Source organism: Molossus molossus, unplaced genomic scaffold (genome assembly GCF_014108415.1).
Source record: "Molossus molossus isolate mMolMol1 unplaced genomic scaffold, mMolMol1.p scaffold_m16_p_12, whole genome shotgun sequence".
NCBI classification, from domain to species: Eukaryota; Metazoa; Chordata; class Mammalia; order Chiroptera; family Molossidae; genus Molossus; species Molossus molossus.
This window is the reverse complement of record NW_023425347.1, coordinates 91,282,821-91,310,377: the sequence shown is the minus strand read 5'-3', so window position 1 is coordinate 91,310,377 and position 27,557 is coordinate 91,282,821. Positions and strand designations below refer to the sequence as shown.

The window sequence follows — 27,557 nt, the reverse complement described above, 5'->3', positions numbered from 1 at the left end:
TCTCTGCAGGTGTGCCTGGGAGCCACCAGGCGGGGATACTCTGGGGGGAGGAGCTGCCTTTGTAGTGGGTCCCAGCCCAGCCCGGCAAGAAGCTCCCTCCTCTGCTCCTCCGCTATCCCGAGAGACGGACATGGCCCACAAGCACCCTGCCTGCATCCAGGATCCCAACAAGGTCCAGCGGCTGCTGCTCCGCTCCCAGGAAGCCAAGAAGTTCGCCTACTGTCCCTACAGTCACTTCCCCGTGGGGGCTGCCCTCCTCACCGGGGACGGGAAGATCTTCTCCGGTAAGGGGAAGGCAGGGCGCCGGAGTCCCCCTCTGACAGCCCAGCCCCGGGGGTGAGAGGAGGGTAAGCAGAGCCCAGCTCTGTCCCCTCCTGGCCAGCCTCCCCTATAATGCCAACCGCCCCTGCCCTGCCCGCTGCCCCAGACTGTGGGGATGGAGCTGCTGCTCAAAGCTAGGGGCTCTCAGTTCTGGGAAGACTGGGAAACCGGAGGGGGAAGGAAGTTGGAAGGGAAACCTCAGCAGTCCCCGTGTGCTGGGAGGGGCAGGGCTAGTACTTTCCATTTTGTTGTTAATTCTCACCAGAGGATATTTTTTTCAATTGATTTTTAGAGAGAGTGGAAGAAAGACAGGAAAGTGGGGGAAAGAGAGAGAGAAACATCAATGTGAGAGAGACACATTGATTGCTTACCTCCTGCATGCACCCTGACCAGTGCTGGGGATCGAACTTGCAACCGGGTACGTGCCCTTGACCAGGAATCGAACCTGCAACCCTTAGGTGCATGGGCTGATGCTCTAACGACTGAGCCATGCCAGCCATGGCAGGGCTAGTACCTTCTGAGCCCTCCTCTGGGTCCCACATCTGCTAAGGTTTCCACAAGTTATATCAGCAAGTCCTCACCTCCAACCCAGTGACCTAGGTGTCATGTCCATTTCTCAATGAAGAAACTGAGGCCCTGCCCTGGCTGGTTTGGCTCAGCGGTTAGAGTGTTGGCCTGCGGTCCAGAGAGACCCGGGTTCGGTTCCCGCTAAGGGCATGTACCTCGGTTGCAGTTTGTCCCCGGCTGTGGTTGGGTTGTGCGGGTGGCAACCACTCGATGTGTCCCTTTCATGTCAATGCTTCTCTCTCTCTCTCCCTCTCCCTCTATCTGAACAAAAAATGGAAAAATGTTCTTGGGTGAGGATAAAAAAGAAAAAGAAACTGAGGCCCAGAGAGGTGAAATGACTTGTCCAAGGTCACACAGGGCTCTGGAGGTGGAACCCAGGCCTGGGGTACCCCAAACCCTGATTTCTTCCTGCCACCCACTGTGCTGGAGGATGGCTGGGGGGGAAGCAGGGAATCTAGGTGGGGCGCCTTGTCAATGGGGTGCAGACTTGGATGAAAGAAGCCATGCAGGGTCTGAGTGACCAGCAATGAATGCCAGCCTGGGGAGGTGGGGACAGGAATCTGAGTTGGCGTTAATCTTTTTCTAAGCTCTTTTCCTATGGTTTGTTGGTTTGATAGAAAAGCTTACTTCAGCCCTGGCCAGTCTGGCTCAGCGGACCAGAGTCACAGGTTCGATTCAGGTCAAGGGCGCATACCTCGGTTGCGGTTCAGTCCTGTGCCTGGTCTCCCCGGGTCGTGCAGGAGGCAGCCAGTCAATGTGTCTCTCTCACATAAATGTTTCTCTGTGTCTCTCTCCTTCCCAATCTATCTGAAAATAAATGGGAAAATATTCTCAGGTGAGGATTTGAAGAAAAGAAAAGCTCACTTGAACAAGAATTCAAACATGTTTTTGCTAAGCTAGGGGCATTCTCTTTCAGGACAATGGGAAAGGCGTTGTGGAGGAGGCAGGGAAGCCATGTCCTCCCCACCCTTCCTCTGAGGGCAGATGACACAGAGGGACAAAGGGGAAGGCCCAGCCCTGCTGCGTAGAATTCCCCTCCCGCTCAGCAGCAGCCATGAGCAGGACCAGAGGCCCACACTGTCCACTCATCCAATCAGCAACCCCAGCAGCCCTTGAGCCGCTCGCTGGCTCCTCCTGCTCAGCTCTGAGCCTGCGGGGGCCCACACCTCCCACTCTGCAGCACCCCCTCTGGGCTCTCCTATGTTCTTTCTTGTCTTTTGAGGCCCTGTGTGGGTTTCATGCGTCACCTGGGTCGTAAGCATCTTTGAGCAGGAAAAGTAACCCTGAGTGAGTGCTGGTATATGGAAGGACAGTGACTAATGTGGCCCATCTCACCCATACAACCCCTCAAGGCAGTTATCACAGCACCACTTTGCGGAGAAGCAAACGGAAGCACAGAGCTGGGATTCGAACCCAGAGGTGCCCTGACTCCCAAGTCTGCTCTACAGGGAATAAAGAATCTCTGAGTGTTGTGGAAATTCAGGCTGGCCTGGTGGCTCAGAGGAGTATTAAACATTAACCGCTACCTCAGAAAACATTTCCATACACACCGCCCCATGGCACCAGGGCCTTGAATATGAAATCAGCCAGTGATTCTTTCCAATCCTCTACAACCCCCCTTGCACTGATTCATTTATTCAGCAAACATTTGCCAAGCACCAGTTATGTGCTAGGTAACGTGCTAGGTGCTGGGGACAGCACAGCGAGCAGAAATGGCATAGTCCCTGCGCCCATGGAGGTCCCTTCCTCTTGTTCAGGCTCAAAGTAGGAGCCACAGCCAATGATTGTAGGAGTGAGTGAATGAGGGGAGAAGGAGCGTAGACTATTTAAATTGCAGCAAAGGACCTGGTCCCCCTAGAGAAAGGGCTGTGCCGTGGTAATTGAGGGAGGCCCTCCGGAAGGTGCTGAAGTCCCTGGAATTAGAGGCTCCTGATTTGAATCCTGGCACTTCTGTTTTCCAGCTGAGTGTCCTGGGCCAGACCCCTGACCTTTCTGAATCTCGGCTTACATTTGTACACGCGGGATCCGGACGGCCGCCTTTCAGGACGGCTGTGAGCAGAGCTAGCTTGCCGGGCCCAGGGTGGCGGCCAAGGTCTCCCTGACTGTTGGCACCCACGCTACATCAGTCACTGACCGTGTTGACTCTCACCCCTGGTTGCGAGGCTTTAAGTGAGCGAATGCCTGTAAAGTGACTGGCACAGTTTCTGGCCCGCAGAGAGAATGTCACATGGCGGCCACTGCTGCTATTAATGGTACGATGAAAATGATGGGACCGCATGCGGGAGCAACCTGGAGAGGCTTGGGCAGCTCGGGTCAGCATAGCTGCGGCTGCCACTCGCCTTCCGGGAGTAATCATTTTAAAAAGATGATATGATGATGTAGAGGACTTTTGAAGTAGAGATACTGAGATTTGATGAGGTAGGACATAGGGAGTCAAGGAATGTTATTAAGAAGAGTAGCCCTGGCCGGTTTGACTCAGCGGTTAGAGCACTGGCTTGCGGTCCCGAGAGTCCCGGGTTCGGTTCCCGCTAAGGACACGTACCTCAGTTGTGGTTTGTCCCCGGCCCTGGTTGGGTCGTGCAGGTGGCAACCACTCGATGTGTCCCTTTCACGTCGATGTTTCTCTCTCTTACTCTCTCTCCCTCCCACTCTATCTGAACTAAAAAATGAAAAAATGTCCTTGGGTGAGGATAAAAAAAAAAGAAGAGTAACATGAGCCTGGCCGGTGTGGCTCAGTGGATTGAGCGTCATCCCATGGACTGAGGGGTCCCGGTTTGATTCCCGGTCAGGGCACAGGCCCAGGTTGTGGGCTCAATCCCCAGTAGGGAGTGTGCAGGAGGCAGCCGATCGATGTTTCTCTCTCTCTCCCTTCCTCTCTGTCTAAAAAAAGAATCAATAAAAACATATTTTTAAAAAAGAAATGTTAAAGAAGAGTAACATGAAACTGGTGTTTGAGAACAATCAATCTGACAGGTACCCATGGACGTCTGGGTCACAGAAAGGAGTGTCAGGGGTCCAGGTCTATCTTGGTGGCTGACCTGTCCACGGTACCAACACACTGCCTGACGTAGAATAGGTCCTCAGCCCTGGCCGGGTACCTCAGCTGGTTAGAGCATCATCCCAATACACCAAGGTTGTAGGTTTGATCAGGACACATACAAGAATCAACCGATGAATATATAAATAAGTGGGAAAACAAATTGATATTTGTGTGTGTGTGTGTGTGTGTGTGTGTGTGTGTGTCTTGCTCTCTGTCTTTCTCTCTCCCTAAAAAATAAAAATCAAGCCCTGGCTGGTTTGGCTCAGGGGTTAGAGCATAGGCCTGTGGTCCAGAGAGACCCAGGTTCGGTTCCCACTAAGGGCATGTACCTCGGTTGCAGTTTGTCCCCGGCCCTGGTTGGTCGTGCAGGTGGCAGCCACTCGATGTGTCCCTTTCACGTCGATGTTTCTCTCTCTCTCTCTCCCTCCCACTCTGTCTGAACAAAAAATGGAAAAATGTCCTCTGGTGAGGATTTTTAAAAAATCAATAAATAGAATAGGTCCTCAGTTAAGGTTCGGTGAACACATGAATGATGGCTCAGACTAGAACAGTGCCAGGTAGCATGAAGAGGAAGGAAAGATCTGAGAGCTATCATATGGGACAATGGACCAGGTATGGGATGGGCCATATTAGAAATAAAGGAACATGGTTCTAGGATTTCCAGCCATGTCAGCCAGAAAAATGATGTGTCACTGACTGACATAGGAGGCTGAAGGCAGAACTGGATTGTGCTTGGGACATGGTGGCCAGGACCAGCTGCAACACTAATAGACACAATGGATTGAGCATTCATTAAGCCCTTGGCATGGAAGATCTATTATAATGTCATAGCCACCACTTGGACAATGAATGTCACATGCATTAGTCAGAACATTGTAAATGACAGAAACCAACCAGAACTATAATGGGCAATGATAGACCTGGTCTCAGGGACAGCTGGATCGAGAATTCAAATGTCACGCAGAGGGAGAGGGCACCGTGCCCGCTGACACTGCTCTCTTCTCTGGGTCACCGGGTCCAAACCACCTCGTTGTTGGTGACCTTCTTCCCTTGCCGGTGTCTTGATGATATCTGACCCCTGCCCTGCCTTAAGCATCAGAGCACCTCAAAACATGGCCTCACCGAAATGCCACAGAGGAAAAGAACTGTCCTTTGTATCTGATAGGCCAGGATGTGAGTCCTGGCACCCTGCTACCAGCCTCAGTCTTTACCTTCTGTGAAATGGATTTATAGTAGTATCTGCCCTACAGAGTTGTTAAAAAGATTAATGACATAAGGCAGATAAAATGTTCCAGGGAGTGCCTGACAGATGCAGCAAGGTCAAGTTCAGCAAGGGTGGGAGGGCCAGGAGTAGATGGGCCAGCAAAGGCCGGTTTGGCTCGGTCGTTAGAGCGTCAGCCTGTGGATCAAAGGGCCTTGGGTGCGATTCCCGGTCAAGGGCACTGGGTTGCAGGTATGTCTATCTCACATCGATGCTTCTCTCTCTTTCTCCCTCCGTCCCTTGCACTCTATCTGGAAATCAATGAAAAAATATCTTTGGGTGAGGATTAACCAAAAAATAAAGAAAGAAACAAATAAATAAGAAAGACAGTCATTTCAGGTGAGCATCAGGACCCTGGCTGGAAAAACTAGGTGGGGAGCAAGAGAAACTGTTCATTGCGTCTCACAAGAAAAGCAATAAAAGACAAGAATAAAGGAAAGCAATTAGTAATAACAGCACCATCATCATAGTATTATTTGTTCAATCTAGTAACTGTGGATTCCTCGCTTGGAACCAGCCCAGGCTCCCGTGCGTGTTGCAGGTTAAGCGAAGGCAACCCCAGGAATAAAGCTGTTTTGCCTGGATAGGTCATGGCCTGTTTTCCTGGCTTAAGGAAGCAAAACAAAATTGTCTGGCCTCTTTTTTTTTCTCCTTAAAGCAAGACTTAAACTTGCTAGAGGCCCCAAATACAGTTATCCCTTTGGATCTCAGACATCTAGCACTGAAGTGGGAAATTCTGCTCACTTGATAATAAGTAACTGAGAGCCCCCGGGTCTCACTAGTCCAGGCCCTGGGCATACTGCAATGCACAACACAGACAAGCCCCTGACCACAGGAAGTTTACGCTATAATGGTGGAATTAGATAATAGATATTTATTTCAGGGAAGTGTTAAGTGCTGTGAAAATTAAAGCAGGCCTTAGGCAGTTTTGCTCAACGGTTAGAGCGTCAGCCTGTGGACCAGAGAATCCCGGGTTCGGTTCCCGCTGAGGGCACATACCTCGGTTGCAGTTTGGCCCCGGTTGGGGTTGTGTGGGTGGTGACCACTAGATGTGTCTCTCACACATCGATGTTTCTCTCTTTGTCTCTTCCTCCCTCTCTCCTCCTGGTCTATCTGAAGATAAATGCAAAAACGTCCTCGGGTGAGGATAAAAAAAAAAAAGAAAGAAAATTAAAGCGGGATAAATGGGTTGAGAGGGCTGGAGGCAGTGGGGGAAGGACGCAATTTTATTTTTTGTTTTTTTGTTTTTTTATCCTCACCCGAGGACATTTTTCCATTTTTTGTACAGATAGAGTGGGTGGGAGAGAGAGGAAGAGAGAGAGAGGAACATCGACGTGAAAGGGACACATCGAGTGGCTGCCACCCGCACAACCAACCAGGGCCGGGGACAAACTGCAACCAAGGTACATGCCCTTAGCGGGAACCGAACCCGGGTCTCTCCGGGCCGCAGGCCGATGCTCTAACCGCTGAGCCAAACCGGCCAGGGCAATTTTAGATAGGCTGATCAAAGAAGGCTTCTCTGAGGAGGTGACATTGGAGCAGAGACGTGAGTAAGGAGAGCCATACGTATAGAGTGAAGAGAGTTCCAGGAAGTGGAATCAGCTGGTGCAAAGGCCCTGTGGCAGGAGAGCACTTGGCATCCTTGGGGAACAGCTAGAAAGCCAGTGGGCCTGGAGAGCAAAAGGAGATGAGGTCCAAGAGGTAGGCAGGTTGGCAGCAGATTGTGTAAACCTTATAATCATGGAAAAGATTTCAAAGTGCCTAAAAGACAGAAACAGGGTCACTGTCCCACCTTGTCTAGAAGGAGCAGAAGCTCAGTGACACAGGCCTACCACACCAAAGCCCTGACTTTGGTGCAGTTCATAGCAGCAGCTATAGCAGCTGCTGAACACTTACTCTGGGCCACGCTTTATGCTCATTGCTTTACACGCATGATCTCAGCTCATTCTCATCAGAAGCCCATGGGAAAGGCACTGTCGTTTTTATTTTATAAATGAGGACACTGAATCTCAAGGAGGTTGAGTCTATTTCACAAATTCTCAGAGCCAGTAGGGCACAAGGTCCCAGGGCAAAACAGAACCTAGGGGCTCTTGCTACACAGCTCTGTTTGAGCAGTGGGGTATGTGAGTATTCCCTTCTAAAAGTACCTGTCTCTCTCCAACTGGCCTGTTACAATTTTCACACACAGTGAAGGCGGATTTCTCTATAAGAGGGCATTCCGAGCATCCAATGCTGACACAGCAATTGTCCTGAGAGACTGGACGTCCTGCAATCTGGCTGTTTGCTTCAACGCACATCTGCCAAACCCCAGATTTATGTGAATCTCATTTACTAGAAAAAGTGTCCCTGAGTCAGGGATGATGCAGAGCTGGGAGGGTTGCTAGACAGGAACTGGGAAGCAAGGCTAGCAGAGATCATAATTTGGGGAAGTAGAAGTCAAATGCAGCAAGGTCAAAGGTCAGCAAAGGTGGGAGGCCAGGGTGTGTTTAAAAAAGTCATTTCTGGTGGGCGTCAGGAACCTGGCAGGGGGAACTAGCTGGGGAGCAAGAAAGACGTATTCACTTATTTACCATGCACCGACCTAGCTGAGAGTCTGCGTGGTGTGGTACCAGTTATCCCGCTGCAGTAACTCACAAGTGAATATGAACAAACACTTGGCCACAGCAGGCGTCCAGTCGCCTTTCAGGGTTGCAGCTTCCTGATCACTGTCTGTCCCGCATCCCAGCTGTATAAACTGATTTCTATGTGCTTGCAAATGATAGAAATGCACTTAAACTCTTTTAGACAAAAGGAGTGTACAGTGTATTTGGCTCCTCTAAACTGGGAAGAGTTGGAATGTAGCTGGGCCTCAGGAGCAACTTACACCTGGCCGGTCCTTTCTACCATCTTTCATCTCATCTCCCATCCATTCGTCTGAGTCTAAGGGTCCATTTCATTATCTCCTCCATAATGAATGGGGACCAGGCTACCCCAGGGCCCAGGCTCACACTCCTAGTTTCAGAGAGGTCCTGAAGTTCCTGCACAGCGAAGAACTCGGATTGGCCCAATGTGTCAGGCACTAACTCTGATTGGCCCAGTGTGAGTCAGGCACTAACTCTGATTGGCCCAGTGTGAGTCAGGCGCTAACTCGGATTGGCCCAGTGTGAGTCAGGCGCTAACTCTGATTGGCCCAGTGTGAGTCAGGTGCTAACTCTGATTGGCCCAGTGTGAGTCAGGCGCTAACTCGGATTGGTCCAGTGTGAGTCAGGTGCTAACTCGGATTGGCCCAGTGTGAGTCAGGTGCTCATCCTGAGACCAATAAAAGGGTCATGTGAGGAAAAGATGGCCGCTTCCATTTGAACTACATGCTAAGGAATGAGGTGAGGCTCCTTCCCCAGGAAATAAAGAGGGAAGAGGTACGAAATTGTCAAAATAATAGATGTTCACTATAGTCTACTCTTTGGTGACCAGTATCCACACCTAGTTTCTCCCCAAAAGTGGAATTCCAAGTCCGTCTTCACCTAACACCACACAGCCATTCCATACACGACTGTGAGTGAGCACCCCCCCCCCGCACCCCCATCCCCACCCCAACAGGAGACTTGAAGCCAAGTACCGAGCCTGGGGGACGGGCTGTCTAGGGACAGCCTTTCCTCTCCACCAGTTGGACCTGCAGGGTCATGATCCTGAGAATCATGATAATGGTTAGTGAGTTAAATGATTAATTTAACTCCTCCTAAGTTGTCAATAATGGAGAGACAGAAAATTATACGAGGAGATAATGACCAAACAATTTGCAAATTTGATGAATACAGGCGGAAAAGGCTGCATAATCACAATGAAGACTCAGACTTCGAAGGGAGAGTGACAGAGAGGAGCAGACCAAGCCGAGGAAACACATACAGTGACTGGAACAGGATGGCTGCTTATTTCTCTCTCATCTAAGCCCAGGGGTGGGCTGGAGGCAGGGGCATACGAATTGCTCTGCTCTGCAAGGTTGGTCAGGAGATCAGAGTCCTTCTGTCTTGTGTCTGCCATCCCTAGTGTGGTGTCTTAATCCACGTGCTCCAAACAGACACATATCATCATCACATCCATGTTTCTGCCCCTGGGGAAGGGAAAGATGAAGTGGGCAGCAAGCTAGAAGTCACACCCATTACTTCCGCTCACATCCCATTGGCTAAAACTGCAGGACTCCATGAAGCCTCCAGGGAGGCTGGGAAATGTAGTCTCCAGCTGGGTAGCCATGTGCCCAGCTAAACTCCAGTGGAGTCTGTTGGGAAAGTGAACACTGGGAACAGTCTTTGCCACCGGGTCCCCTGTGGCCCTCTGGGAGCTTCCTCCTTGACCATTATCATTCTTGGCCACATACCTGAAATGAGTGTTGGAGAGAATGTCCTCCTCGGGGGCACACAGCTCTCAGCTCACTTCTGCGGGTCGAGTTTGGGGGGCCAGGGATTTCTTAGGTACTGAACAATCACAGGGTTTTGGAGACCAGACTTTCAGCTTCTTGGCTACCCAAGTCTATCAAAAACTTAGGAACCTTCTGATTGGTTTTCTGTCACTTTCATACAGTAGTACCACACCTCACAATCCTTTCTAGGCATAATTTTTAAGCCTGCGAGGTTTTTTTTTGTTTGTTTTTTTACTAACTGTTTTTCCTGCCTGGCCCATCCCTGCTGCCTCATTTTAGTGGTGGTTACCTTGAGGCACCCAAAACAGATGAGAATATGACCCTCTCCATCAGATCTTTGCCACCGGGCTCAGTCCCGTGGCCACGTGGAGAAATCCTAGTGGTAGTTACATGGTCTGCCTTTCAGGTGAATGTAGGGTGGGGCTTTGCAAATACTCTGTCACAGAGTAGCAAGCGTAGCAGCTTTGCACCTTGCTGTGTGTTTAGACGTCTTTGTTAAAGCTGCAACTCGCTGTCAACATAAATTTCTACATTCGGTATAGGTTAAACTGCTGTCACAAAAATCCCAAAACACAGTGAGTCAAACATGACAGAAATCCCTTTTCCTCTCGCGTAACAATTCAGAGTAGGCAGTTGGTCCAGGGCAACCAGGCAACTCAACTCTGCTCCCAAATCCTCTGTCATGTTGCTTTTCCTTCCCTGTGGCAGTGAACCATGCAGTCAGAGGTGTCCCGCCCCATGCCAGCCTGTGGAGGGGGAAAAGGAAGCAAAGGGCTAGCAATCTCTACGAAACATTTCATCCAGACGTTTCCCACCTCCCTTTGGCCACATCCCATGGGCCAAAACCTAGTCACATGGCAACACTGTGCTACCTGGGAGCCTGGGAAAGAGAGTCTCTAGCTGCCTGGTTACGGGGTCCACATGCTGGAAAGGGAGTCATTTGTGTTACTTAAAGGAAGGAGGAGGAGGGGAAGCTGGAGAACATCTATGCCTCAAGGAGAAAGGCAGGCTACGAAGAGCAAGAGCGACGCATATTGATGGTCAAGGAAAGTCCAGACTCTGGGCCATTTCCTCGTGGTCTCACCTCCTTGAAAATGGAGATTTCTTCATCAGCCAGGCTGTTCTGTCCATTGTCCCCCAGGGACACCCTTGAGAGGGGCCCTGGGAGGATTCCCTGAATGTGGGCTGTGCCACCTCAGTGCCCCACCTCCACTGGAGAACTGGGGATTGCCTTAAGGCTTGTGCAATCACAGACACCTTTTGCAAAGCCAGTGTTTTATTAGTTTGTTGATTTTGATAGTTTGCTTTGCAACACTCACAGAGAAGTTGGCTAAACCCTGATACTAGTAACCAGCATCAACAATTTTGCAATGGCCCAATCTTTAAATAATGAATCCCCATCCCCCACTCCCATGACCCCACCCCCGTGGCTTCTGTCTCTTGGATCCAGGGCTGGGGCCTATGCTCACCTTCTTAAGCCTCAGCATCTCCCTTGGCCTTGACCTCTGCTGGAGAGATGAGGCTGGGTTGATCTGCCCTGTTATACTGCCCCTGCTCCTAGGGTGTGCTTCAAGACGGGGATACTGGTAAGTGATGAGAGCAGGAGGCTCATGGGAAACCACTGTAGCAATGGGTCAGAGTCTCCCAATGGTTTGAGTCAAATTGCCCTCTTCTTCTCCCCACCTTGTTCAGAGCAACTGGTCCCTCCCTGCACGGGAATGGAGAATGCCTCTTACTCAGTACATGCAACAGAAAGTGATTCTGCTGGAAATACCACTGGGCTCTCCTCTCTTCTCAGGGTGCAACATAGAAAACGCCTGCTACTCACTGGGCACCTGTGCTGAACGGACCGCTATCCAGAAGGCCATCTCAGAAGGGTACAAAGATTTCAGGGCAATTGCTATTGCTAGGTGAGTGGGAAAGCTGGGTCATAGCCATTTTCAGTCATTCATCTATTCAGCTAATATTCACTGTGCACCTGCTATTCATCCCTTCATTCATCTAACATATGTTTATTCTACACTTCCTATGTGCCAGGCACTGTAGACTCTGGGTTGAGTGCTGAGGATAAGAAGATAAATAAGAAAGGATTCTGCCCTCAGAGAGCCTACAGAGCAGGTATATAACCAAGGCAGCTCTAAGACAAGGGCAGGTGTCTTTGTGTTCTCATAATAGCACAAAGCACAACAGAATCATTTCGAGATGTCATAGAAAAGCAGTGTAGAAACCTAAAGCTGGAGGGACCTAAAATTACCTGGCCACCTAGACTCCCTCGTCACTACCCCCATGTCACAGCTGAAGAAAATGAGGCTCAGAGAGGTTGAACAATTTTCCTGGGAGTTAGTGGCAGAGCCAGGACAAAACCAGATCTCTAGAGTGTCACCCCAGGGCTCATTCCACTGCACCATGCTGTGCCAGGAGGTCAGACGCTCTTCCCTGCTCTCCTTGAGTTGACACTGGGATCCGTGACTGTGCATGTTGACCCCTGCACTTGACAACACTCTAGGTCTCAAGAACCAGGATACAAAACGACAGCCAGGCATTCCTGGGTTATGATTCCAACTAACCCGATTCCAGCCCAGAGCTAACACGAGCACTAATCAACAGCTTCTGTGCCTTAAACATAAATGTCCAAGTTCCCACAAGCATGCCTCAAAGGGAGCTCGCTGAGTTGTCAGCCCTGGACCCAGACTCAGTGGTTTGGGTATTAGAGCATATGAATGGGCTCGTTTATGAATTTGGACCCCATTTGGCTTCTGATTTTTTTTTTTCTTAATCCTCACTTGAGGGTATTTTTGCATTTATCTTCAGATAGAGTGGAGGAAGGGGTGAGAAGAGGGAGAAACATGGATGTGAGAGAGACACATCGAGTGGTTGCCACCCGCACGACCCCAACCGGGGCAGGGACACACTGCAACCGAGGTACGTGCCCTTAGCGGGAACCGAACCCGGATCTCTCTGGTCCACAGGCTGAGGCTCTAACTGCTGATCCAAACCGGCCAGGGCTCAGCTTCTGATTTAATGGCAAACTGCTCATGTGTGTACCTCTGCATTGCCTGTGAGAGAGAGTTTTCTTAGCAAATGAATGGTGCCAAGAGCATGACACAGGAAAGAGACCGCATGGCTGACCAAATGGGGGTCTTTCAGGACATCTGGCTGCATGGGTGGTTATGAGTAGGAGTGAATTCTCTCTCCATCGTGGTGAAGCTGCAGGACCTTTTTGGCAGAAATGTAAGGGCCTGGAGCAAGGACAATGTGGGGCGTAGGACAGAAACAAGTCCCCATTTCTTTGATAAGATTCTCAACTTGGCCTCGGTCTGGCCCCGAGGTGAACCAGGTTACTGAAGGTTTTTTCCTTGAGTAACGGGAGCCACTTATGGAGAAGGGCCCCAACTTCCCAGAGCCCTGCCGGTGCCTGAGGTCTCTCCTGGCTTCCCACAGCTTTGGGGGGAATCAATGAGGCTGTGCTGGGAACATTTTGTGTGGATGTACAGAGATCAGGATGTGAATTATACTTTATACAAAAAATAAAATAAAATAAACAAGGATGGAAAATAACTCCATTTCAAAGCTCATCCAAGAAAATAATGATATTCTGGGGGGAAAGAGGCCAAAGTCAAGAAAAGGTTAATGGCACAGTAGTCCTGCTCTGTTTAGAATATTTCCAGTGAAAGGTGTTTTCTCTTTTTCACGATCTACTTTTAAACATGACTGGGTATTGCTAGCGGCGATTCGCAAATACCCTTATTTAGAGAAAACCTGCATTTTTCCAGCACCCGGCTGCTCTACTCTGGATTTGCAGCCTGCACCAGCATCCCCGAGCCAGAAGTGCAGTCATTCTGCATTAGTGATTTGTTAAACTGAGAGCATAGATTTAGAGGATGAATGGAAAGTGCCAGCTCCCTTGTTAACGTTGACGACTGTGAGCCGTCTAAGAGAGCCCCTTTGAGGTCTATAAAAGAGGGAGTGCAGAGCCCAGAATGGGATTTTGCTAATGGGGAGATAAGTCTGTCCCACTGGGGTCCCAGCTGTAGTCATCAAAGGCAATACGTTTCCAGCCTGTCGAGCCCGATAAGCCTGGCCTCAGCGTGCGACCAAGATCAGCCAAGCCACAGGAAACCCTCCACAGCCAGCACAGGAAGGAGATGGACAGAGAGTTTGGAAATGCATGGAGGGAATGCTCCGAGGCACCCAGCCCATTCTGGGGTGCCTGTTCTTTCAAGCTTTTACTTCTTACTCTTAGTGGAATATTGAATAATGGTTAAAAGCTCAGGCTTGGCACTATTGAGACCTGGTCTCAAATCTGGCTCCACTATCAACCTCAGGCACGCTGCTTCAACAATCTGAGCCCCGCTTTGCATCCATAAAGTAGAGGAGAATAACACCCACCCATTGGGTTGTTGTGAAGACTCAGGAAATGACTTCTGTAAAGTTCCTGGCACGGAGTGTGCAATAAATTAAAGCTATCGCTTTAATGTTATCATTATTCCTCCTGCAAGGTACAAGACTACCAAAGGCAGAGTCCACAGATCCTGGGTTCAAATCCTGGTTCTGCCACTTACCAGCTCCGTGACTTTGGGCAGGTCATGTCACCTTTCATGATCTGTAACACGTGGATAATAAAAGTACTGACACAGCACCTCTATTCTAAGGTTAGGAGAGTCGATGAGTTAACATACATGAGGTCCTTAGCACAGAGAATGGTGATGTTAAGTGTGAGCCATTATTATTATCAGGCTGTCTCCCAGTTCTCAGGGTGCACCATCTTGTGACTTTTGAACCCAACTCCCCAGTGGAATTCACATTCCCCCACCCCCTTGAAAACCCTGATGCAGGTCACCTTGTCCAGAGACATCACAGAGCTGAGGGTCTAGAAGAGCAAGGATGACAGTGGCTGCTGGTGTAACCTCTGGGGCTCCAGCAGGCTTGGAGCTTCCTACAGTTAAACCCACTTTCTTTAAGCGCCATCTTTTGTCCTATTCAGAGCTGGACGACTGCCTGTAGGTGCCCTAATTCGAAGAGACAACCCTTTGGCTGTAAACTCCTCCAGAATTTTTCAAATGCAAGGAGCTCAGTTTTCTCTTCACTCGCGTACATTTTATTCTTTCATGCCTCAGGGTCTTTGCACATACTATTATCTTTGCCTGCAACACAGAAAAAACAGGGCTTCAGAATAGCACCTCTGTTACTTCATCGCACTGGACCTGTTTCCTTGCAGGTAAAATGGTCATTTTGACACTCGGGTTGTACCGAGAATTAAATGAAATAATGTATGTTGAGTGCCTGATCCAGAGCATAGTAGGTGCTCACTAATGGTGACTTATGAACTCTACACTTCCTCCAAAGATCGGGCCAAATGCCACCTCCTCCATAACATATTCTCTCTCACTCCATAGGCAGAAATCGTCTCCCTCTTACCATGCATGCTTCCTGCCTTTTGCTTAAAATGACAGTTTTCTATTCCACCTACTGGACTGAGCAATTTCTTTTTTTTTTTTTTTATCCTCACCCGAGGACATTTTTTGATATTTTGTTCAGATAGAGTGGGAGGGGGAGAGAGAGAGAGAGAGAAACATTGACGTGAAAGGGATACATCGAGTAGTTGCCACCCGCACAACCCAACCAGGGCCGAGGACAAACTGCAACTGAGGTACGTGCCCTTAGCGGGAACCGAACCAGGGTCTCTGGGGACCACAGGCCGACGCTCTAACCGCTGAGCCAAACCGGCCAGGGCTGGACTGAGCGATTTCTTAAAGGCCAGAGACAAATTTCCCTTAAGTCTTGTGTCCCGAGGGTGTGGTGACAGGAAGTGCTCCCTAAACACTTACTAAATGTACTAATACAAATAACAGTCCTGCCCGTGGCCTTGCCGTTGCGCACATGGGACCTGCCAACAGTTTCTCAGCTTCCAGGACACCGCACGTCTGTGAGTCAGGAACTGCCCGGCGGGGTTTGACCTTATCTGAAGGGGCCCGAATCTCAGCAGCTGTCCTCATTTCTCAGGAAAAACTGAGCCACGTTTGATTTTCTATTTCCCCAGTGACTTGCAAGATGATTTCATCTCACCTTGTGGGGCCTGCAGGCAAGTCATGAGAGAGGTAAGAGGTTCTCTTTCTTTCTGGAATGTAAACTGGACGCCTCCTGCTTTCCCCAGGCTGTGGGAGCGAAGCCAAGCTGCCAGAAGACTGTCTTGTCTGCTCAGCTGGCTGACTTCAAAGGCCCTTCTGGGCTTGCATGAATCACTGGAAATGATTCTTTCATTCAACAGAGACTGAGTGGATGTCTTCTCGCCCTGGGGACACAGCCATGAAAAGGCAGGCCAGGCCCCGTCCTCACAGAGTTTATAGGCCAATGCAGGAGACAACCATAAACCAGGAGCAAACATTGCCCTGGCCGGTTTGGCTCAGCAGTTACAGCGTCAGCCCTCGGACCACAGAGTCACGGGTTCGATTCCGGTCAGGGCATGTACCTCGGTTGCGGTTCGGTCCCTGGTCCTGGTCGTGTGGAGACAACCAATTGATGTGTCTCTCTCACATTGATGTTCTTCTCTCTCCCTCTCCATCCCTCTGTTCTTTCCACTCTATCTGAAGATAAATAGAAAAATATCCTTGGGTGAGGATTTAAAAAAAACAAGGAGCCAAATAAATAAACGGTAGAATTTCTGAGAGTGAGGAGGGCTATGGAGAACAGAATGCAGAAGGAGTCACAAGTGACAGCAGGGGCAGCAGGTAACACTCTAGATCAGGGTCAGAGGTCAGCAGACAGTAGCGCATGGGCAAATCCAGGCCAAAGTTCTTGTAAATGAAGTTTCATGGGCACGCAGCCTTGCCCGTTCATTGCCTGTGGCTGCTCTGCCCCCCCCCCCACCACCACCACCACCACAGCAGAGATAAGCCATTACGCCATAGACCTCATGGCCTGCAGGGCCAAAATATTTACTATTTGGCTGTTTATGGAAAAAAGTTGGCCAACGCCTGCTTTAGGTGGCCAGGAAGGGCCTCTCTTTGGAGATGACGTTTGAGCAGGGAAACAAATGAGAAAAGACAAAGACAAAGGCCCACAGAAGGAGATTTCCAGGCGGAGGCGCGGCAAGTTTAATGCCTGTACACTTCCTGAGTTTGACAAGTCATGGGAAGGCCAAGGAGGCCAGAGCACGGCAACGGGAAGTGAGCGACAGCATGTGAAGTCCGAGAGGAACAGGGCCTGGTAGGCCACGGGAAGGAGGGTGTATTTTATAGGAATAAAGGGAAACAAAATGTAACTTAAAAATGGTTAAGGTGATAAATCTTAAGTATATGTGAGGACATTAAAACAAAAGTTGGTAAAAAGAATAAGGAGATTCATTGGATGGTTTTAAGAAAGGCCTTAAGGACTCCGAGGTACTTTTTATGAAGATCATCCTGAAGGAAGCCCTGAATTTTTTCAGCTCTAAAAGCAAAGGGTTTTTAATCCATGGTGGGTTCTTAATCGGGGTTCAGGGAAGTTTTTTGTTCTTTTTTTTTTTTAATCCTCACACGAGGACACTTTTCCATTTTTTGTTCAGATAGAGTGGGAGGGAGAGAGAGGAAGAGAGAGAGAGAGAGAAGCATCGACATGAAAGGGACACATCGAGTGGCTGCCACCCCATGACCAACCAGGGCCGGGGACAAACTGCAGCTGAGGTACATGCCCTTAGTGGGAACCGAACCCAGTCTCTCTGGACCGCAGGCTGACGCTCTAACCGCTGAGCCAAACCGGCCAGGGCTCGGTGGAAGTTTTTGATGTGTATCTGTGCATTTGGGGGAGAGGGATGTCAGTAGCTTCCGTGGACTCTGAAAGAGATCTGTGTCCTCCTAGGTCCCCAAAGGTTAAAGCCCCTAGTTTCAAGAACATGCAAACCCCTGAGCTCTGATGTGACATCATCAGCCCCTGTAAACATAGCATCTCGTTCGATCCCCACGCTCAGCCTAGGAGGGGAGAGTGGGTTGTTATCCTACTTCTCAGAGAAGAGAAATGACCGGCCGAAGGAGCGGGGGTCACCGCCAGTTCAGACCTGCAAAGCCTGCTCCTCACGCGGACTCCTGCCTTCATGGTACTATAACGGGACAAATTCATTCCAGCTCTGGAGGAGACGTCATGGTGCTTGGCAGAATAGGAGCTTCCACCAGGCCTTCTGTTATGGAGGTTGATTAAGTTTGGGGAAGATGGAATTATTTCAGTTTTGCTTTTTTGCCAGGACTACAAAACAGAACCCAGTTCCCAAATCTAGGTGAAGAATGCCGCCATGAAGGCACCGAGGTGGACTTCAGCGCACGTGGGGGGCAGAGATGGCTGCCCCGCTCCACGGAGAGTCCAAGGCCATAGAAGGAAACCACATCAGGACATCAGTGCCCTGGCTCCTGAGGCCTGACTTGAGTCCATTGCTCCTTGTTGTTTTCTCCAAACAGATTAGAGGTTGACAAACAAGAGAGAGCAAATGAAAAGGCTGAAGGTGGGAGGGGCAAAACTGAAAGCAAAAGGCTAATAATAAGAGACGGAGTTTGGGGGCCAGGGACCTGGCACTGAACCTCGGTCGGCTTTCACCCATACCCTCGGGCCGAGCCTGCCAGCACATTCATCTCGTTTACTTATTTTTTTAAATCCTCACCTGAGGATATTTTCCTATTTATCTTCAGATAGAGTGGGGGACAGAGAGAGAAACATCAATGTGAGAGAGACACATCGATTGGTTGCCTCTCGTATGGCCCAGGCCAGGGCTGGGGATCAAACCTGCAAGCCAAGTACGTGCCCTTGACCCGAATCAAACTCACAACTCTTTGGTCTGCAGGCCGATGCTCTAACAGCTGAGCCAAACTGGCCAGGGCGAGCACATTCGTTTTAAAAAGCCAAAAGACCTATTGTGCCTGGGAATAACTTGGAGATTCAGACAGAACGTGGAAACAGCAAGCCGCAAACCTGAGCGTTCGTGAGCAACTGCCAGCAATCAATGGGAATGGCTTCCAACAGTCGAGCGTTTACTCTGTGCCAGGAACTGCGTATGCGCACTTCACACCATCATCCGTATCTGCAATCCCCACAACACCTGGCCAGGCAGAGCCCTGGTCTGTGGACTCCAGCCGCAGGGACTCTCCATTACGTCACAGTCGATTTAACTCTCCACTTGGCTTCCTGCCTAGTACACTCTGCCTCAAAACCATTTCACAGAATACGATACTGAGACCCAGAGAAGTGAGTCATTTGCCCAAGGTCACACAGCAAGCAAGTGGTAGCTCCTGATAGTGTAAGAGAAAGATGTGGAGACAGATTTGGGCGAAAAGTCTGCTTTGCTGACACTGGCCTGCTAAAGCCTCAGTATCCTTATCAGTAAAATGGAGATGACAATAGCACCTACCTCAAAAGAGGAAGCCATATCTGTGCGTAAGGAGGCCCGCGGGCAACTTCTCCTGGTTGAGGAGTAAACAAGATGCTATAAGGAAGGGAAGCAGGTATTAGTTGTTTTTTGTCATAGGAGGAGGACACCGCCCCAGGGGTTAGACATTGTTCTTATAAAGCCCTGGGTGAGTCCGTAATTACATGTATTGCCCATTAACAATATGCTAAGCTCCGTGCTCACTGCTTACCACGCAGTCTTTCATTGGCTCCTCCCTCAAGCTCTACGAGCCAGGTGCAATTGTGATGCCCGTTTTACAGATGAGAAAACTGAGGCACAGAAGAACCATTAGAAAAGAAGAGGTAGAGCCAGTCTCAAACCCAGGTCTATCCTAACCCCTCGGTCACCCTGCCTCCCTCACGCTAGCTTTGCCTCTTTTGCAGTTTGGCACCAACTGGACTGTCTACATGACCAAGCCAGATGGCACCTATGTTGCCAGGACAGTCCAGGAGCTACTGCCTGCCTCCTTTGGGCCCAAGGACTTGCAGAAGATGCAGTGAAAGGTGGAGAATGCCCAGCACCTGGGAGAGCCTGGGTTCCCACACGCTCCAGGGGACACCACCTGGAGAACTTCATGAAGACGTTCTCACAGACCTGGGACACCTGCCCAATGGGCCCCAAGCCCACAGGGGCTGGGCAGAGATGACTTTTCCAAGTGACACTCAAGCACTGCAGTCTTCTGATGTGATAGAGGGTCTCACTCCAGCCTGGGCACCAGCCCCCCTATAACCCACCTGTCCTCCCCAGACAAGAGCACCTCATTCCTTCCTTTCCTTCCTGCAGACCATCTCTAAAATCCCAGCCAAGTCTGGGCAACTTCCCCATTAGCCTTCCTGAGGTTCTAGCCTGTTTTGAGTGACTTTTCTCATTATAAACATCACTGCAACCCTGGCCGGTTTGGCTCAGCGGTTAGAGCGTCGGCCTGCGGTCCAGAGAGACCCGGGTTCGGTTCCCGCTAAGGACACATACCTGGTTGGGTTGTGCATGTGGCAACCACTCGATGTGTCCCTTTCACGTCCATGTTTCTCTCTCTCTCCCTCCCTCCCTCCCACTCTGTCTGAACAAAAAATGGAAAAATGTCCTTGGGTGAGGATAAAAAATAAATAAATAAAATAAAATAAAAATAAATAAATAAACATCACTGCACATCCCGACTCGGGAGAGCACGTTTTTCTCTGTCATTGCGCACAGCTCCTAGGAGGGACAGGGCGATTTGTCTCTACAGAAAACTTGGGTGCTTTCTGCTGGGAGAGGAGATGGGCCCCTTGTCACTCTGCACCCTCAGTGTGGAGAGAGGAAGTTCTTAGGCTTGTTGCCCTGTGTTCACCAGATGCCCCCGCACCCTGGGGCTGGGTCTGTCTGTCCGTGGTGGCCATTTCTAGTGTCTGTTTTGGGCTCCTCCTTCTTGCGGATGAGGGGCTGGGCTTCAGTGAGGCTAAGGAACTTGCTCTAGGACCATGGCAATGTTCAGCGGAATCCGGGTCCTGAAACTCCCTCTATGGTCTAGAAACAGTGCAAGGTCTTTGCCGGTCACTGTGCTATGGTGTTTAACACATGAACCCATTTGGTCCTCACTTATCAAGTTCCGAGTATATTGCCCTCCGTTTTACCAATGAACGAGGCGAAGCTCAGAGGGGCTGAGTCATTTGCCCAAGGTTGCACGGCTCATGTGTGGCAGGCTGAAATTTGAACCAGGTCTAATTCCAGGTGTTTTTCCCACTCCCTCACAGCTGATGTCTGGCTGCCTTTATTTACCCAAGTATCATTTATATGACAAATATTGCAGAGAGGAACATAGATAAGAAACAGTCTCTGACCTCGAGGAACTTGCCATCTGACAGGAAGAGAGAGGTGTAAACAGATCTACGGCACAAAATACTATGATCCAGGCGGGTCCCAAATGCAAGATGGGTTCTGTAGGGGCCATGCCACCTCCTATGCTGTGAGGAGGGTCAGGGAGGGGATTGTCTGTTTCATTGGTGCATTGGTTGCAACACACATGCACGCACTTAGGAAAGTGAGGATTGAGTGAGGGACAGAGCCAGGCTGGCCCGCTAAAGGGGCACAGCTCTGGGTGTCCTCCCTGGACGAGTTGGCCTTGGGGCCAGCCTGGGTACTAGGGTAAGAATAGAGCACAGGCGTCCTCTTCCCTAGGCAAGCAAGTCCCTGGGCGTCCCTGCTACTCTGATCCAACGCATCTACGCATGTGTCTGGGAAGACTGGCTTCTCCACAGCCCACCCAGGCCTACCTGCTGCCACTTGACATGATGAAAACTCCACTCCACCTTTCTTTAGACATGGCTGTCGGGGTCTGAGCATAGTCTTCTGGGTGTCTCAACAGAGGGGGTGGAGAAGGAGACAAGAGAATGCTAGAATGACAGAGGCCAAGATGTTAGCATCAGTTAAAAGTCTGCTCCATGGGAATCTAGATCAGTGATTTTTTTCCCTTTGTTCATATCTGTATCTTTTACATTTTCCAAAACGTCTTTGCATTTAATAAGAAAAAAAAGTGCTATTCCATAATGGTTGAAGATTTCAACTTTGGCGCTGGACAGCCTCGAAACTGTGTGGCTTTGGACGTTATTTTATTGCTCTGAGACCCAATATTATCATCTCTGAAATGGAGATGACAGGAACCACCCCGTAGAATCGCTGTGCGATTGAATGGAATAATGCAGTATAGAGAGCCTGGTGTTGGACCTTCAGCAAGATCTTGATACATGTCAGCTGTTAAGGTGACAAATGGTCCTTTGAACGTGGATTTGATTTTTGCAAACAGGCAACAGTCTTACAGAGCCAATCTACTTACTCATTTACAAATGATTTATTGAGTGCCTACTGCTCTGGGGCTGGGGCCACACTGTGGGTGCAGCAATGATGGGGCAGATAGAACCCCACCCTCCAGCGCTCTCAATCAGTCTGCCTGTGAAAAATGCCATCTAAATGACGCCAGGACTTCATGACAAGTGTCACCCAAGGGGAGCACGTAGCAGGAGGAGAGGAACTTGCCTAAGAAGGGGCAAGGCATCCCCTGAAGAGGGGACGTTCCCACCAGGGCACGAGAAGGGTCATCCATTAGGGAACAGGGCTTGGGGAGGGGCAGAGAATGAGGACGGCCCAGTGTCCTTACCTACGTCTTGGGAACAGACTGCGGAAGGCAATTCCAAGAAGAGGATCCCAGAAATTATTTAAATAATGTCCACTTGGAAGAACAGCACTCCTTTGGCTGGCGAGAGGCTGGGATGTTCGTTTAGAATACACATCCTTTCATTCCGTAGTCCCGGTGCTCTGGGGCCTGCGATGTCCGAGCAGCCCGCTCCACTGCCCGGAACTGTCTGGTTGTTGGGACCCCACAGCGGAGCCCCAGATGCCCAAGGAAATAAACAGAAACATGCGCACTTCTGCTGCTCTTGCGAGCTGCTGCTCTGTGCTTATGTAAACTACCAGATTCTTGAGGATTTCCTTTTGGCAGGGAGGAGGGCACAACTCAGATACTAGGGGTACTTTGGGTGCCGGTATCAGAAAGGAAGCCAGAAAATGCTGTTCAAGAATGAGTCAAGGAATAGCCCAGTAAGCCTCCCACCCACATAATATTTTGCATATGATTATATAAGCACAGAAACAGGCATAAAAAAACACCCAGTCTGTTCGTTTTTGAGGGGTATGGGAAGGGGAAGTTAAGGTGGGGGGGATGAAAAACTCTACAAACAGCAACAAAAAAATGGCATAATGATGCATTAGTTATCTTTTGCTATAGAACAAATTATGCCAAAATGTAGCAGCTTGGGACAATAGAAATGTGTTATCTCCCAGTTTCTGCAGGTCAGGGATTTGGGCAGAGCTGGGTCCTCTGGCTCAAGATCTCATACAAGGCTACAGGTAAGGTATCAGCTGGTCTGCTGTCTCATCCAAGGGCTCGGCTGGGGAAGGGTCCACTTCAAAGCTCACTCGCATGGTTGTTGGCAGGATTTAGTTCCTGTGGGCTGTTGCTGTGACTATTCAGTTCCTGGCTACATGGGCCTCTCCACAGGGCCATTTACCACCTAGCAGCTGGCTTTCTGATGAAGAAGCAAGCAGGACAGCGAGACAGGGTAAGCAAGACAGAAGCCAGAATCTTTTTGTCACCTAGCCACAAAGGTGACCGCCCATCACTTTTGCCAGATTCTATTCCTTAGAAGTCTTTAAGGTCCAGGCCCCAGTCGAGGACTGCACAAAGGCATGAAACCAGGGGCTGGGCACTCTCAAGATGTAAAAATTGAAAGTGCACGTGGACAAGGAGCAGCAAAGAAAACAGAAAAGCAGGTGAGGGTGGCAGGAGGGCTGGAGGAAGCAGCCTGGTCAGCCCCGTTGAGTTGACCTTATTCCAGAGGGCAGCCCTCGGACTCGGGCAGCAGGGTTGACGTGGTCAGCTTTGTGCTTTAAATAGCTCAGGCTGCCAAATCAAGAGCTATTCAAGATCTGAAGGAAACCATAGAAAAAATAGCTGAACAAGTCAAATATTTTTTTCTCTGAGCTTAGAAGGAATTAGAGAAGGAGATCATTGCTTTTCTTTTTCTTTTTGTTATATGTTTTTATTGATTTTTTTAGGGAGAGAGAGAGAAACATCGATTGGCTGTCTCCTGCATGCCCCCCATTGGGGATCAAGCCTGCAACCCGGGTACGTGCTCTGACCAGGAATCAAACCGGAACCTCTCAGTCCATGGGAGGACACTCAATCCACTGAGCCACACTGGCCCGGCAGAGATCATTGCTTTTCATGAGGACCTTATCTTTCTATCTATATAGTTAGTGTTTTTAAACCATGTATACTTTTTAATTTTGAAAAACAAAAAGGGAATAAAAAAAGAAGTAATAGAAAAGATATTCATTTATCAATTACATAGTATAAATTCGAGAGCTCGAACGGGGTAGGTGCTTCTGTTGAGGGTAGGGGGTGAGCTCTTCCGCATTGCTAAGGTTTTCCTCTGGCTCCTTCTGGCTCACTGCTGGGAAGGAGGGAGTCATGTGAGTGGGAGTTCCAAAGGAGAGCCCAGCCCCTTTCTCTCCTCCTCAGGAGTGAGCCTGCGCACTGAAGGCTTGTACTCCCCAATGACTCTCAAACAAGGGCTGGGGTTCCAGGAGGCCCTGTGCTGAGAGCTGGGGGAATCAAAGGTTTAAAAATCACAAATCCCATCTTTACAGAACTCGCAGTTTAGAGAGAGAGAGAGGAACATCTAGCCCAGTCTAGGAAAGGTCAAAGAAGGCTTCCTGGAGGAGGTGACCTAAGGTAAGAAAAGGGATTCTTTTAAGAGGTAAATCGAGACAGGGGGATCAGGCCCTGGCCAGGTTGCACAGTTGGTTGGGGTGTCATCCTGTACTTGATTCCTGGTCAGGGCACAGGCCTGGGTTGTGGGTTTGGTCCCCAGTTGGAGTGCAAATAGGAGACAACCAGTTAATTTCTCTCTCTCTCTCTCTCATATCAATAAAACATATCCTTATATGAGGATAAAAAAAGGGGGGGATCAACATGATGCTTGGGAGGACAGCAAGTAGTTCAGTATTACTGGACCGTAAAGGTAGGGAAGGTGGACAGCAAGAAGGATGCTAGGGCCAAATAGTAAAGGACTTTCTGGGCCAGTTAAGGAGTCAGGCTTGGCCCTGAGGGCAACAGGCAGGGGCAGAGACTGTGTAGGACTTTATGTAGCAGGTGACATCGCCGTATTTTTATTTGAGTAATCACTGCTGGGCAGCCCATTTATTGGACAGCACAAACCACAGATTGTCCGAATTTCTCAACAACACAGCATCTCCCTAATCCACCACCAGCACGTTTTCATCCACCTTGTCCAGGCAAAACAGAGACGCTTCTTCCCATTGAAATCTCCCTCTCTGCCCGCTGCTGTGTGAGTCTAACCTCCAAAAACTGCTCCCGGGGTTTCAAGAGGTCATCTGGCAGCAGCTTTGCTCGGTCAACAGTTTTAGCAAAATAAACTCCTTCCACCTCTGCTGACTGTTTAGAGAGAGCGTTTCTGAAAGGCACTATGGATAAAGGATGTTGCTGCCCTGGGAAAGCTGTCTGTCTCCCGCCAGGCGGACACAAAGAGTATCGAAATGGTGCCAAAAGAGAAGGTCAAAAAGCCCTTGACAGTGTTTTTTGTTTGTCGTTTTCTTGTCTTCTTCCATTTTTACATTAGCGTCAGCTTTTCCCCACACCATGTCCTTTGGGGGAAGGTTAAATGATGCTTCTTAGGAATATTATGTACTTTGCTAAAACTACACAGTCTTGCTGCCTGGAAGAAAAGGAAGGATAACAAGGAAGATGGTAGGGAGCCCACAGAGCGGAGTGTGCAGCAGGGAGACTCCTGTGGTCTCTCCAATAACCCCCTTCCGTTCTCTAATTCTTGGGGCTGAGCCTATCAAAGCCTGCCTGGCACCTAGTGATGTTTAATAATGGTCTTGGAATGAGTGAGACTCTCCCATAGAACGTTAAATCTTCAGTACAAGCAGCTATCTCGGCAGAAACCATATACTACCATATCCCAACTTCCCCTTCTTGGGAGACCACTAAAGAGATGGAAGATGTTATCAGAGAACCTCAGGAGCATCCCTTGCGACCTGAGACTTGGTATCACTGTGGAGGTTTCCTTCTCCAGAGCGCAGAGGGGGACAAATGGGATCGGGGCCATAATCCCTAGGGAAGGTAGCTGCATGTTCTTCTATGATAAAGCTGTATCTCTGCCCCACAATGGAGACTACAGAACCCCTGTAATTCCTACTGGGAGCTTCTCTGGGTAGAAACGAACTTGCTTGCCCTTTCCATCTCTACGGCTGCTGAAGAATCCAGCCTCATACTGTGCTGGTTCAGACCTGTCAGAGAAACTTCAGTTTTTCTAAAGAAGAACTGAACCAGTCCAGTGCCATCTTGACTGGAAGCCCAGTGCTCTCCGTTGAACAAGAAACTACACAGCCCACAGCGGGGCATTAACATCAGTCTGGAGGTTTTGATTTCACGAGTGGGTGAGTGAAGCTTCACAGGTCTGGAGAGTTTGTTTGCACCTTACGGGACTAAATCCGAAGGTTGATTATAAATGCACTCCTTAATTCCAAACAACCCATACAATATCCCTTTAGTGGGTATGTCTCACCAGCTGCTTCGTCGTCACTAGCCTCATGGCAAACTGTTACATTCCTAGAAGAGTAAAGAAAATCCTTTGTACTTAAAACTAAAGATCTCAAGCCTGACCAGTGTGCCTCAGTGGTTGAGCCTTGACCCATGCACCAAGAGGTCACCAGTTTGATTCCCAGTCAGGGCACATGCTCAGGTTGTGGGCCCAATCCCCTAGTAGGGAGCATGCAGGAGACGGCCAATCGATGTTCTGTCTCATCGATGTTTCTACCTCTCTCCCTCTCCCCTCTCCTCTTAAAAAAAATTGATAAAGAAAAAATTTATTTAAAAATACTAAAGCTCTCAGAAAACCTCTTATTCCCCCTCAGTAAACACTGAAGAGAAGAGCTGTAATAATAATGACACATATCAGATGAGTAGATTTAAACTTTAAATGAGACTTTTGCCCCAACTAAGTTTCCACAGGTGAGCCTGTGGTCACTGGACTGCGACGTTTCTTCTATCTTCTCTTCCTTATCTTTCTCCAAAGGACAGTTTCAACAGAGCATTTTAAATTGTAATTTAAAATTCTCTGAGAGCAATAAAAAAAAAATTAAAGACAATATCTGATTTCCATGTGCTTATGTGTCAACATAAGAAACATCCAAACCTGTAGAGAATTTTTAGGAGTTTATTTAAGCTAAACTAATGACAATTGCCGGGAAGCACGATCTCAATGGATTGAGAAAATGCTCCGGAGAATGGCAGTTTTGCAGCTTATTTTATACATCAGAATAAAAGGAGGAGACGTAGGAGGGTTACATGAAATCCACTGGTGGTAGATTAAGGGGGCGGGAGAAAGCAAAGAGGGGGGATCGCTGGGATTGAATAAAAAGCAAAATGGAGCCCTGGCCGGTTTGGCTCAGCGGTTAGAGCATTGGCCTGCGGTCCAGAGAGACCCGGGTTCGGTTCCCGCTAAGGGCACGTACCTTGGTTGCAGTTTGTCCCCGGCCCTGGTTGGCTGTGCGGGTGGCAGCCACTCGATGTGTCCCTTTCACGTCGATGTTTCTCTCTCTCTCTCTGTTCCTCTCTCTCCCTCCCACTCTACCTGAGCAAAAAATGGAAAAATGTCCTCGGGTGAGGATAAAAAAATTTTTTAAAAAAAGCAAAATGGAGAAGTACATGCTTCTCTTACACTGGTAGGTACAAGATAGCTAATAATTAACATTTACAGCACACGAAGAAGGTATGCAGGGAACAAGATTAACAATGAGGGGTCTGTGATCTCTGCTCTGGAGCAGCGGTTATCCCTGAGGGGTCTGAAAAAGGAGATTACTATGACATTTCAAAGGTATGTTTTCCTGGATGCAAAAAGACAGACTGCTTAAGGTAAAGAGTGACCTCTATCAAGAAAGCTACAGGCCTAGGAAGGGATTACCCACTGTGATCGCTTTTAGTTAGGAGTTTTGGCTGTTCCACGGG

General features: G+C 49.3%; 1 protein-coding gene across 1 annotated transcript; it reads left to right on the top strand.

The window, feature by feature from the left end:
* The first annotated feature begins 23 nt into the window (after positions 1 to 23).
* On the top strand, positions 24 to 19,947 carry CDA (cytidine deaminase). The gene is made up of 4 exons (XM_036256236.1): positions 24 to 284; positions 11,381 to 11,492; positions 15,623 to 15,680; positions 19,375 to 19,947. Exons 1-4 carry the CDS (start codon positions 131 to 133, stop codon positions 19,489 to 19,491), a joined length of 441 nt encoding a protein of 146 aa, XP_036112129.1. The 5' UTR covers positions 24 to 130; the 3' UTR covers positions 19,492 to 19,947.
* Positions 19,948 to 27,557: the final 7,610 nt, after the last annotated feature.